The sequence below is a fragment of the Augochlora pura genome, chromosome 7 (genome assembly GCF_028453695.1).
Source record: "Augochlora pura isolate Apur16 chromosome 7, APUR_v2.2.1, whole genome shotgun sequence".
In the NCBI taxonomy this organism is placed as follows: Eukaryota; Metazoa; Arthropoda; class Insecta; order Hymenoptera; family Halictidae; genus Augochlora; species Augochlora pura.
Window position 1 is genome coordinate 28,432,881 of NC_135778.1, and position 12,010 is coordinate 28,444,890.

At 32.1% G+C, this 12,010-nt stretch overlaps 3 protein-coding genes across 8 annotated transcripts; 2 read left to right on the plus strand and 1 right to left on the minus strand.

Moving 5' to 3' along the window:
• Positions 1–808: 808 nt before the first annotated feature.
• Positions 809–7,332, minus strand: Tbcd (tubulin folding cofactor D). 4 transcript variants are annotated; one of them, XR_013494421.1, is made up of 9 exons: positions 6,647–7,332; positions 4,896–6,576; positions 4,616–4,819; positions 4,175–4,536; positions 3,747–4,100; positions 3,377–3,679; positions 2,996–3,296; positions 2,222–2,354; positions 809–1,798 (listed from the first exon to the last, which is right to left on the minus strand). XR_013494421.1 is itself a non-coding variant. In XM_078185541.1 (9 exons), exons 1-8 carry the CDS (start codon positions 6,986–6,988, stop codon positions 3,015–3,017), a joined length of 3,456 nt encoding a protein of 1,151 aa, XP_078041667.1. In that variant the 5' UTR covers positions 6,989–7,329; the 3' UTR covers positions 809–1,798; positions 2,996–3,014. The 4 variants fall into 4 exon arrangements, 2 of the variants coding, with proteins under 2 accessions (XP_078041667.1, XP_078041666.1); XR_013494420.1 differs by having other exon boundaries at positions 2,222–2,565; XM_078185541.1 differs by lacking the exon at positions 2,222–2,354 and having other exon boundaries at positions 4,175–4,299; positions 4,372–4,536; positions 6,647–7,329.
• Fuctb (alpha-(1,3)-fucosyltransferase 10) lies at positions 813–3,292 on the plus strand. Its single transcript, XM_078185545.1, has 7 exons — positions 813–943; positions 1,205–1,244; positions 1,352–1,476; positions 1,600–1,819; positions 1,936–2,125; positions 2,206–2,383; positions 2,452–3,292. The coding sequence occupies exons 1-7, from the start codon at positions 869–871 to the stop codon at positions 2,932–2,934; spliced, it is 1,311 nt and encodes a 436-aa protein (XP_078041671.1). The 5' UTR covers positions 813–868; the 3' UTR covers positions 2,935–3,292.
• LOC144472442 (zinc finger protein 800) lies at positions 7,218–11,837 on the plus strand. Of its 3 annotated transcripts, none has more exons than XM_078185544.1 (8): positions 7,218–7,346; positions 8,603–8,950; positions 9,068–9,343; positions 9,432–9,576; positions 9,652–9,792; positions 9,855–10,006; positions 10,071–10,575; positions 10,648–11,837. In XM_078185544.1, exons 2-8 carry the CDS (start codon positions 8,606–8,608, stop codon positions 11,769–11,771), a joined length of 2,688 nt encoding a protein of 895 aa, XP_078041670.1. In that variant the 5' UTR covers positions 7,218–7,346; positions 8,603–8,605; the 3' UTR covers positions 11,772–11,837. The 3 variants fall into 3 exon arrangements, with proteins under 3 accessions (XP_078041670.1, XP_078041668.1, XP_078041669.1); XM_078185542.1 differs by lacking the exon at positions 7,218–7,346 and adding an exon at positions 7,792–8,288; XM_078185543.1 differs by lacking the exon at positions 7,218–7,346 and adding an exon at positions 7,792–8,275.
• Positions 11,838–12,010: the final 173 nt, after the last annotated feature.

Consider the following 12,010-nt stretch of genomic DNA (forward strand, 5'->3'; position numbering starts at 1 on the left):
TGTCCGAACGTTTGAAAGGTGATATGGTAACCACGATGTTAAACAAATATTCACAATTTCATAAGTTGATTATCGTTCGAGAAGTTATTTTTACTATATAACAAGTGTAGCTGAACGACCATACGTATTTAAGACGAATCATATGTATGTTAAACATTAATTTTCTACTGAAATATGAAATTATGTCACGTGGCATTTACTTGCGAACGCATGCGCATTGAAAAATATTTAATGGCTATGGCGTTTTACATCTCATAGTACATTTATGATTGTTAATGTTCGAGAACACTGTACTGTACACTTTATTATTACGTTATCAATCATCTAGTTTTCGCAACTTCAATTGGACATGTACTTTAAATAATGCTGAAAAATTACATTTTAAATTATTGTACATTTTTTTCGCCTTCTGTATACATATATACAGTGATATTATTGAATATTTATAATTGAGAAAAATCTTTGCAGAAAAAATTACTGTCGTAAAAATAATTAATTTCAAATGAACCCGTTTGTCCCAATAAAACAATTATTTTGTGAATAATTAGTAACAACGTACAATGTTTAAATAGTTTAATCAATAAAGAGATATCCCACATTCAAATATGTAGAATTATTTAATTTTGTCTTTCTATTAATTACTATTAACAATTTTTAGACACTGCACAAATATTTTGTTTTGATTATTCATGACTGATAAAAATGACTCACAATCGGAATGATTACTCATTTCGTAGTGATTCAATAGATTTGTATTATAAAATATTATTTAATTCATACAAAATTATAATTTTATAAAGCATTGAAATATAGTAAAATGTAGTATTTTTTATTGTATATTAAATTCAAAAAAGTAAGAAACTGTACAATGTTACTACAAAGGAAAATGTACTTTTCATTTGTGGTTGTCACTGTTTTAGCTGCAAGCATTATAATTTATCAGGTATACATTATGCATACAAAATATATCACAGTTTTGCTTTATAATAATGTACATTTGTAAATCTCATGTTTTAATAGCTGTAATTACAATTACGTTATTATGCAAATCCTAAATATTATTAAGCTTCTTAATATATAAAAAATATTATAGTAATTTTCGATTTATTAAAATGTATTTATTATGAAACAAGAAAACAAGAAATTCATTATCATGTTCCTGTTATGTGTAAAGTTTAATAATTTAGCTTGAAATAATTTACAGGTGCAATTAGTTCAATTCATTGACGAATCACTACATTCAGGTATATAAAGATCAATAATCTTTTGACATTTAAATAAATATTAGTATAGAATAAATGCATAAAAGGAAAAAAAGAGTATTAACAATTGTTGTCGATATTTTATCCAGAAGTGGATGTTCCTGTAATTTTATGGTGGACTCCTTTCGGAAACGATGGAAAAGTTCGTAAATGCGGAGAACATTCTTGTTATTTTACAAGCAATCGAACTTATCGATATCACCCAAAAATAAGTGTAATGTTCTCGACTTTTTTTAAAAAATATTTGTATTAAAATTAATCTATTATCATAATTACAGTTATAAATTACTCTATACTAAATTACTTTAAATTAATTTACTCTTGTTTTAATTTTCAGAGTTTTCTGTTTTATGGTAGCAGTTTTCAAATTGATGATTTACCAGAATGGAATCCCTATAAAATTCCATGGGGTTTGCTTCATGAAGAATCTCCAAGAAACAACCCCATTTTGGTACAACAAGAAACCCTGAATCTTTTTAAGTATTCATCAACATTCAGCAGATTTAGTGATGTGCCCCTTACTTTGGTCGATCTATCTGGAATTAGAGAATTATTAGGTAAATACAAAATTTCAATAATAATATTACTAATTACTGATGCTACTAACATTATAATTTACTAGGAGGAATGTAATTGGAATGAATTTCAACAATTAATTTGCACAAATTTGTAGATAGGAAATATTTTGTATCGACTGAACAAAAAACAAGATTAATTAACACAAAGAACCTTGCCCCCTTGCTTTACATACAATCTGACTGTGACACTGCAAGTAATAGAGATACTTATGTAGCAGAGTTGATGAAGTACATTCGTGTTGATTCATATGGCACATGTTTGAATAATGCACAGTTTGATAAAAGGTGATTTATATCTATATGTTGAGAAATGATGATTTTATTTATTTATCATTAATCTGGCGAATATTATGATTATAATATAGGCTGAAAGAAAATTACCTCGAGATGTTAAACAGCGAGGATTTTCTCTTTTTTATTGCCAATTACAAATTTACTATAGCTTTTGAGAATGCAGTCTGTAAAGATTATATCACGGAAAAACTATGGCGACCCCTTATAGTCGGATCTGTACCTGTATATTATGGATCACCATCATTTAAGGTATTAAAATCATGATTTTCATTCTAATTAAAAATTGAATCGATTTAATGATGATTTCATGATTTCAGGACTGGCTTCCAAACAATATGTCTGCAATTTCGGTACTCGATTTCAAAGATCCAAAGAGTTTAGCCAACTTTTTAAATAATCTTGCCAACAACGAAACTGAATACAACAAATACCTGTCACACAAATTGATCGATAATTATGAAGTAGAAAATCAAAAACTAAAAGATGCTTTGAATAAAAATAATGGGTGGCCCCGAACGGAATTCGGAAACTACGTCGACGAGTTCGAATGTCTGGTTTGCGAAAATGTACAAAAAGCAAATCAATCAACAAAAATAGTCAATTCAAAACACTACGATTGCCCAGTGCCAAGAAATCCCATAACAAATGAAATTGATTATACGAACTGGTGGACAGAGCAATGGGATATAGAAAAATGTGGGGCCAAAATCTTGATGCATAACTTAAAGAACAATTTAACCATTAATATAGAAAATTTTAATGCAGATAAGATGAAATTATATATCAGAAAACAGTGTTGAAGTATGAACTAATAAAGCATCAATTATAATCGAATATTTCTTATTTCAAAATCTCACTTACCAATGTTTCTAAACAATATTTAATTCGTAACTTTGTTTTGCAGAACTGGAGTGGGTACTTCCATTAATTCGCAAAGTTGATTTCTTATCGGTCGTAGTTCAGCAACCGATCTTTCCCAATCCGTAACATTTAATTCAGTTAAGATTTTCGTCAAATTTTCTTCACTAAGATCCATGTCTTCTCCATACAGAGTCAAAGCTTCATAAGCTTTCGTTGCTGCTACTTTGCGTATACATTTATACTTGTGACAAAGGAAAATACTCAATTGACAGAATGCTCTCTTGCCAACTGGCCCTCGTACCTACAATCATTATTGTGATTGTAATAACTATTTTTCATACTGCAATAATTTTTCTATTTCAATTATAACAATCGAAATACCTGTAATAGCTGGCAGAATACATTTATGCTACTGATTAACAACTTAGTGTTATTAGAATTTTTGATCTCCTGTTTAAGTAGCAGTAAAATTTTCTCAGCAATGCCATTTTCGGCATCATCAAGAATAATTTGGATACAACCGGAGCTAAGCAATCTGTCCAAAAAAGCTAAGATCGATGTGATCATTCTCTCATTCTTGTGACTTTCTTCAAAAATGATTAATATCTTATAGCATATATCTTTGATATCTGATTCACCTATTTCTTGCAAATAAGAAAATAACGAGACACTAGAATGTTTTACCTGGAATAAGCATTCGAGTACAAGTTTTGTAAAACAATTTAATTTTCAATATATTTATTCTACTCACTAAAGACTCGCTGAGACCTCCAACACTAAACACAATTCCTTGTAGTAGATTCATTGTGTAAGGAGGATATGATAGCATTTTGATGAATCTTGGGAAAGTTGCTGATTCCATTCGCCATTCTATGGTTTCCTTACATTCTTCATATGGAAAGATGGTTTTTAGTTCTGTGTGATATGGAATGTTTGGTAAAGGAGGGTCATTGTGAATGAGTGCACTGAAAACACTTCCTGCTTGTGCTCGAATCCCATCAATTCTTTCTACAGCCTGCTGTGCCACTCCTCCAATGACTTTCGCCATCAATTCTTCATTCAATACAGATAATAAATTTGCTTGAAACACTAAATTCGTTAGCATCTAAAATTGTACATAAATTGTTAATCTATATATTGTAACAGAGGTCATTGAATTATACAAACAATCGTTTTTACATGTAAACCCGTCATCGCTGCCTCTCGTACCCACGCTCCTATATCACCACGACTGTCTATTGTATATTCTTTCAATGCCAATAGATAACAGTTGTATAAATCATGTACAAATATTTCCCATTTATCTGAAAAGTTAAGAGACATTATAATACATATTTCACTAAAACATTTTAAACTAGTGAAATATACTAACAAACCTGCTTCTTTTACGCCCAATGTTTGACACACCATGATCAATGCATGGATGGCTTCCTTTCTACTTTCTGCCCACTTCAATGATAGTTCTGATATTTCTGTACACTTAATTAGAGATTGTATCACGTCCTTCACTCTCTCGCAAATTATGAACAAAGGAAAGTATCCTAAAATAGAATGTATCAGTATTAAATACAATAAAAATACTATACAACTAATTATTAAAATTAATGTATAACAAATTACCTATAGCCTGCGCAAAACCTATTCGAACAAGCTGATTGCTTGACTGTAAGTTATCAAGATAACGATTAATAACTATATCACGTTCTTCTCTCTGTACATTAGCATAGTATTTAAAAAAGAATTCTGTATGTGCTTCAGCAGCTCTCGTTCTTACTATAGATACTTCATGACCTAAACACTCTTCTAGAAGATTCTGCCAATCATCTGTAAACAGATTTATTGTAAAAATAGTTATTTCTTTAAGTAAGAAACTATACATATAAGTGCAATATTTACTTACAAATTACTTCCATGGAAATTGGAAAGTGCACAATTGAGCACTTCTTGATAAGCACCGCACAAGCTTGCTTCATTAACTCTCCTCCCAGGCCTTTGAACTGTCCTCTTTTCCGTAACGTGCCCACTATGTTTCTTATGTTTTCCATAGCAGTTGCTTCAATAATATTTTCAACTTTCTCATTGTAACAATTGTACAAAGCTTCCAAAATTTCTGCTATTGCTAACACAGCACCATGCCTAATGTTCAAATCAATTGAATTTAGCATTTCTAGTAAGCTTGGTAAAACAGTATCTTTGATGTAGCTTGGATCTGCAGATGTCAAGTTAAAGAGTGCTTTAGCTGAAAGCTCTCTAATTGCTGTATCCCAATGAGTGACTTTTCTTGCCACCAAATGGTCAATGAGTGGTTTTGTGTATTCTTCATACTGGGCAATTTGTATACTAATTTTTAAATATGCGTGATTTCTGACACCAACCTCAAAATAGTCAGCAATAGTCAATATTTCTATTCCATGTGGAAAATTTCCTTGCCTGCCAACATTTTCTTGAAATGATGCAGATGCAGCTCTTCTACAGTTAATTTCTCTGTCGAAGCAAGTGACAACAACCAATGTAGCTGCTATTTCTTTTACATATGGTTGGAAAATATCTGGATCATATGCTCTAGGGAATGACCAACAGATGTAACATGCAGCATCTCTGATCAAGTATCCAATTGACCCATATGCTCTTGGCTCATCAAAGACCAAAGCTTGCAAAACCACTGGTATCACATCACTTAAACGATGAGGCAATATGAGTCCACGTCTTCCTAATTCTGCTAATGCCAAACAACCACCATGCCATGCAGAATCTGACTCTCTACCACTGAACAAATTCAACACAAATCCAACAACATCATCTGCTAAATCCATTGGCAACCTTGCAGTAATTCTACCAATTCCTTTTGCAGCAGACCACCGTATTGTGATTGCTTTATCTCGAAGACCTTGTATCAAGTGTTCAATAATATCTTCTATTGCTGGTGGTATATCTTGATCTTCGTGATTGACTGCAACTTCCTTAGTTTCCTCCACATTTTCCATAGAATTTGGTGAATTAGCATTAAGCTGTAAACATATAGAACGACTAGTTCTTTGATATCTCCAAGACGCAAGTCTTGTTCCCAATAATACCAATCCAAGTCTCTGCACAATTTTTATCCCAAACTTCCTACTGAGATCTGCAGGATTATCATTTAAACGAAGCTGTAAGAGTTCATCTAAAATTGTTTGAGTATATGGCTTAACATCTTCTCTTACACTATGCTTTAATATGGATGCTATAACAGCCAGTGGACCATGTCTGAAAGGATCGTTCTTCACGCACTCTATACACCATGCAATCATCTCTTTCAGATATAACTTCTTGACATCTGATCTTGTTAAGAAATTTGCAATGAGAAAGACTGCAGCTACAGCACAGGCATCTTTTGATAAACAAAATAATTTGCATATTTTTAAAATTCTGACTGTTATTAACTGTTCTGATTCTACATCAGAAGTTTCTAGCCTTGAGAGCGGAAATGGTATTTTTGATATTATGGACAGCCAGATTAGAAGAACATATCGAGTCTCCCATGTCTCTACATTGTTTGGATCCTGCTTTTCTAACATTCGCAGAACTGGAAGAAGATCTGCTACCTACATAAAACAAGTTGTTATTGTAAATATTGAAATGAATAGAACAAATAAAAGCTAGATTCTTGTGTACCTCATGTGGAAGATAGGTGACAATCTTTTTGTATGTTTTAACAGACATGACAATGAAAATATATTTGAATGCATTGTGTTGCATACACTCTGTTGAGTGTTTATCTCTGACAATTTCAATCAGCGGTTGTAGAATAATGTCTAGATAAGGATCCAATAATTGTCTCTGATCCTGGTATTGCGACAAAATAAAATTGAATCGATCTCGATTTTTTTCAATAAGACTCGGCGATAAATCAGATTTCTTCAATTCCGAGATCAGAGAAGTCACTTCATCAATTTCCTTGAAAGCGCTGAATCCGCAGCCAATTTTGTCGGGATCCGGACAATCGTTCAGCAACATTTTCTTATTTCGTTGTAAATTAACGATTCACGAAAATTATTTTCAATAATTACCATCTACTCATATGTAATGAAGTTTCTCTAAACAAGCATGCAAATAATGTGACTGAATGTGACAATCACGTACGTTTTCACGAAAAGTAACATCGGCTACAGGCGCATGCGCAATGCCAAGCATTTGATTATAAATTCATTATACATTTATGTGTGTTATTAGTTTTCTTTGTAACATAGGATAAAAATGTGTACAAGATAAAGACATTTGCAATTAAAGAGATTCTTTAAATAATCATGTCTTGTTTCCAATATTACTCTTACCATTATATTGCTTTAATACAAAGTAAAATTGCAACACTAATGTAAGCCTTGAACATTTAAGTGCATTTGTTTTTTATTCTGAAAGAATTCAAAGTAATTAATAGAACAGCTATAAGTATATGAAATTATTTAGCTACATAGATGAATATTACTTTTGAATGCTATTTTTTCACATTAATTGTTGTATGTTGATGCTGCAGTATACTCCGCGATTTGAAATATTAATTAATTATTTTATACTACAATATTTAAAATACTTATCAGTAAAAGTATTAAATACCAGAAATTAATTTAATTATTTGCAAAATTAATTACAAGGATAGGAACATTAACTTGTAAGTAGAATACATCTTAATGCAGGTAGCTAATATAGTTTTCCTATTTAATATTATTCTCTATTTAACTAGGATATTTAAATGCAGCGCATTCAATTGTAACAAATTCAATTAATAAATATCCTATTTAATTAAAATAACTACTCTACTATGTAATCTTATGTAATGACAAACAAGTACACATCCAAATTTTAAAATTTATTTCAAGAGTTCGAGCAACATAACCTTCACATTATATTTTCGAAAGACTCCATATTTGCAACCTATTTCTATCCACGAAACACATAATCTCCGTTCATAATTTTATTGAATCCTGAATGTAGAATTAACGTACGTTCAATGTGTTAATTATTAATAATTAGAAATATTTCTTTCCTCAAAATGAATGTGCTGCCCATGATACCGTTTCATCGAAACGGTGGAGACAAGAACTTCTAGCTTTCGGAAAAATGGAGGTTGTAGCCTGATCGAGATCGTGAATTCGTGTCGGTCAAAGAAAACCAATTTGTGTGATTTTCTCGTGAAGAACTCGACTTCCGACACGTCCACCTGATTCTTGATTCTTCATTCTTCACGTAGCTACGAAATTCTTAGAGTGAAAACTGATTTTTACGCTGTAAAATGCAGGAGAGACGGTACATCTCTATTGTACGCTTTTCTCGTTTTAATTCCAAATATGTAACTTTCTCAAAAATCTCTGAGCTTCTGCTGCATTTGGAAAAATAGATCATCAAATAATCAATTATATTAAATTATTTTTTCAATATTTCAAATACAATATTATTGATATAATCTTAAATGTAATTGCCTTGTTGGATTTTATTTCAGTATTTGTTATCTTGTGATTTTTACGTGATTTTCGATTCTTATTTAACATTTTTTAAAAGCTTATATAATTTCGTGACTGAAATCGTTTCTTCTAATTCCGGTAAGATAGTAAATTGGATTCATAATAATTGCAGAAAATGAAATCATTGAAAGCGAAAGCAAAGACCAAAAGGCCCAATGGTAAATTTGGGAAGGTAAAATTTTCTGCGAAAGAAGTAGCACCTGCCAATCCAGATTTGTCACAACTGCATCAGCAAGTAGACACGAGTGTGTCATCTTTATATAGTTTGAGAAGAGTTTTGGAAGATGGTAGCGATGAGGTCAAATCAATTCTGGCATATGAGTGTGATTTGGTTTATGAATGTCGCATATGCAGGAGCCTTTTTAGGAGTCTTGTCAATCTTATTTCACATAAACGTATATATTGCAAAGAGAAGTTTGATGTTACGTTTGGTAGAAGCTCTTCTGATAATCATGACAGTGTATGTCCAAATTTTATTTTAATTTCATTGGTTGTGTAATGATTATTAACTTGTTAAAGTAAACACATTGTTTTATTGTATTTTCATTTAATTTTTGATTTAAAAAATATATTATAGATTTTCACAATTGAACCAAATATACAAATGTTGGAAACTACACATCAAGAGGATTGTGGAAATGATAGAATCCTAAGAAGCCAAGTTTCTAAGGAAGAACAAAAGAAGGATCTTATCTCCGTTGTAAATATGTTGCAGAAAAAGCAGAATGAAAATTTATATAGTAACACTGAACATTTGTGTTTAGAGGTTGTGCAATCAAACTCATCTGCAGTTTATCAGACTGTTAAACCCGTAGTTTCAACAAAGAATCATATAGATCTAATGAAAGCACAGGTTAATGATCAATTACAAATAGCAATTATTCTATGAAGTAGTAATCAAGTTTGATTGAGTTATGCTATCATTTTTTAATGTAACTTAGGTGACAGAACTGAAGGACATGATTAATGAACGAACTGCAGTGTTAGGTCCAGATGGACAAGTTTTACAGTCCAAACATGAATCAATTACGAGTAATAATGAAGAAACGACATGCATCTTCGAACCTGAACTTACTTGTTCCATATGTAGGCTATTATCATTTTCTTCAGGACGTTCTTTTTATTTACTATTTATTTTTATTAATACCTTTTAATTGTCAGGTAATGCAAAATTTGCAACGAAAAAAACATTAGCAGTGCACACGAGAACATTACATACGTCTCATAGATTATGTTACCCTTGTCCATATTGTCCTACCACATTTGCAAACACATGGAGTGTTTATCGTCACTTGTTTAAAGGTATGTGGGTATAATCAAGAATTCATTTTACATTGGCCTGCTAATATTGATGTAAATTATAGTTCACAGGAAAACAAATGATCATGTGAGAAAGCTTAGAGTTCAGATACAAGAGAAAGCTTTTATTAAAGACACAACAGGTGCAGAAGATTTACAGAAGGAACAAGCTAGTAAAGCATTAACTGCTAGTTTATTACCAGTGAATGAAACACAGGTATGGTAATATTTATATTAATGTACAATTTTACAAAAATAAACATGTGACATTTTATCAATAGGAGTGGATAGATCATCTAGAATCTGATGCAGAATTGTACAGATGTGGAGGTTGTGGGAAACGATTTGAGAGGAAGGCAGCATTATCTTCCCATTCACAATATTGTCATAGACGCGTTGCAGTCTGTGAAAGTACAACCAAAATCAAAAAGGTGAATAAAGTATTGCCAGATCAAGTTTCCAGTGAGACCATAGTTACTTCTACCTCTACCGAGATTAATAATAGTAATGAGACATCTATTCGAGTGGAAGCTGTGAGTACTTTAAGTAAAGCAGACTGGGAACTGCTGCAAGGTGGGGAAGTAATTAGTGAGAAGGAGAGCAAAGAGAATGTAACAAGTGTAGAGAATAGAGTACAAGAAGATCTTGCAAAAAATAATTCTACTACGAATATTGCCTCTGACTCTTTAGAAATTGTTTATGCTAATATGAGCAAACATAAAAATAATGTAGGAAGTAGGAAAAGAAAGAATAAGGACAGTGCAAAAAGAATAACTCCTAATGAAGGTAAGAACAAAGTAGAAGTTTAACTTTTTATATACTGAAACAATTAAGAGACTAAATTTCTTTTCTGCGTAGGTAATGTCGAGAAAGTAGATCATGCGTTAGTAATGGAAAAAAAGATAGCTGCGCTAGTGAGTTTTCAGAAACTGCAGTGCCTTCCGTGTAAACGAAAATTCACCTCTGTAACTAATCTAAGAAGACATGCTGCCATTCATGTCGGCTGGAACCGCTACCGATGCAAGATTTGTAATTACAAATGTTTTGTTAAGTGCGATTGCGTGGCACACTGTAATAAAATGCATAATGCTCAGAATAATCGTGCTATTATAGAAGATATGATAAGTCAGATCTCAGACGACAATATTATATCCGAGCAAGAAATCATTTTAAAAGGAACGAATTTAGAGGAAGAAACCAGTAGCCTGGATGTTGTGGAGATCAGTGTATCTCCGAATCATATGAAACTAGAGGAGATTCATTTGGAGGAGACAGATGAAGATCAGGTAGTAACAGAAGTAACGAATGAAAAACAAAAGATGATAATAGAAAAAGAAACAGAAGTAAGAGGTGAGGCAGAAGAAGATGTAGAAGTAATAACGGAAGTGAAAAGCAAAGCGAATACGAAATCAAAAAATGAGACAGACATAGAAATAATGCCCGCAAAGCTAGCTGCACACCAAGAAATAGTTAATGGGGATACTCAAGAAAGTATCAGCAATGGTGTCAAAGGACAAAATACTCATGAGTTGGACCCAGAGCTCAGGAAAATGGTGATGGAAGTCATTTTTGGGTCTTCAGAGACGAATTCCACAAAGCAAATAGAAAAGGTAAAGTCGCCTACGAGTTTCGATTCAAAGGAGAGCGACATTGTATGCTTGTCGGATAATCCGAGGCCACAAAGACCCACCCGAAATAAAATAAAACCGTTGAACAAAGATTTTATCTATGATTTGAAGGAAGTAACGTTGCGAAAGGATTCGTTAATTGTAAAACCGTTTGGTAAGATCCTTACTAAGAGAACATCGAGTCAAGAAGAAAGTACAGAGAAAGACAATGAGCAAAAGTCCAAACGTATTAAGCCTTTGTCAGAGAACGGTATGTCGATTCATTGCGAGAGCAACGTTATGAATAAGTGTGACGTTAAGTTCGAGAGGGAAAGGTTGAATGATGGTTTATCCTTTTTATTTAATTCAAGATAAACATAACCATTAAGAATTATATTGTATTTACGAAAAATGTAAAATGAGTTAAAATAAATTGTTGTATAATTAAAAAAGACTTTTTTGTTTATAAAACAGTCTATTTCGATTTTCTGTCTATTCTTTTGTCTTCGATTGTCCAGTTCAATTGATGGCGCGAAAACCATCAGCTCTGTGATTCGTCAGCGTTCCAGAAGTTGGCGTTTAATTGGCTAACGGTAGGCCAATCAGCGCGTAGC

Coding starts and splice junctions, on each gene's coding strand:
- Fuctb (XM_078185545.1), top strand. CDS start 869: ATGTTACTACAAAGGAAAATGTACTTTTCATTTGTGGTTGTCACTGTT. Junction 1,820..1,935: donor TGGAATTAGAGAATTATTAG/GTAAATACAAAA, acceptor ACAAATTTGTAG/ATAGGAAATATTTTGTATCG. Junction 2,126..2,205: donor AATGCACAGTTTGATAAAAG/GTGATTTATATC, acceptor ATTATAATATAG/GCTGAAAGAAAATTACCTCG.
- Tbcd (XM_078185540.1), bottom strand. CDS start 6,988: ATGTTGCTGAACGATTGTCCGGATCCCGACAAAATTGGCTGCGGATTC. Junction 6,577..6,646: donor TCACCTATCTTCCACATGAG/GTACACAAGAAT, acceptor TGTTTTATGTAG/GTAGCAGATCTTCTTCCAGT. Junction 3,680..3,746: donor GAGGTCTCAGCGAGTCTTTA/GTGAGTAGAATA, acceptor TGCTTATTCCAG/GTAAAACATTCTAGTGTCTC.
- LOC144472442 (XM_078185542.1), top strand. CDS start 8,262: ATGCAGGAGAGACGGTACATCTCTATT. Junction 9,577..9,651: donor TGAACTTACTTGTTCCATAT/GTAGGCTATTAT, acceptor TTTAATTGTCAG/GTAATGCAAAATTTGCAACG. Junction 9,793..9,854: donor TTATCGTCACTTGTTTAAAG/GTATGTGGGTAT, acceptor TGTAAATTATAG/TTCACAGGAAAACAAATGAT.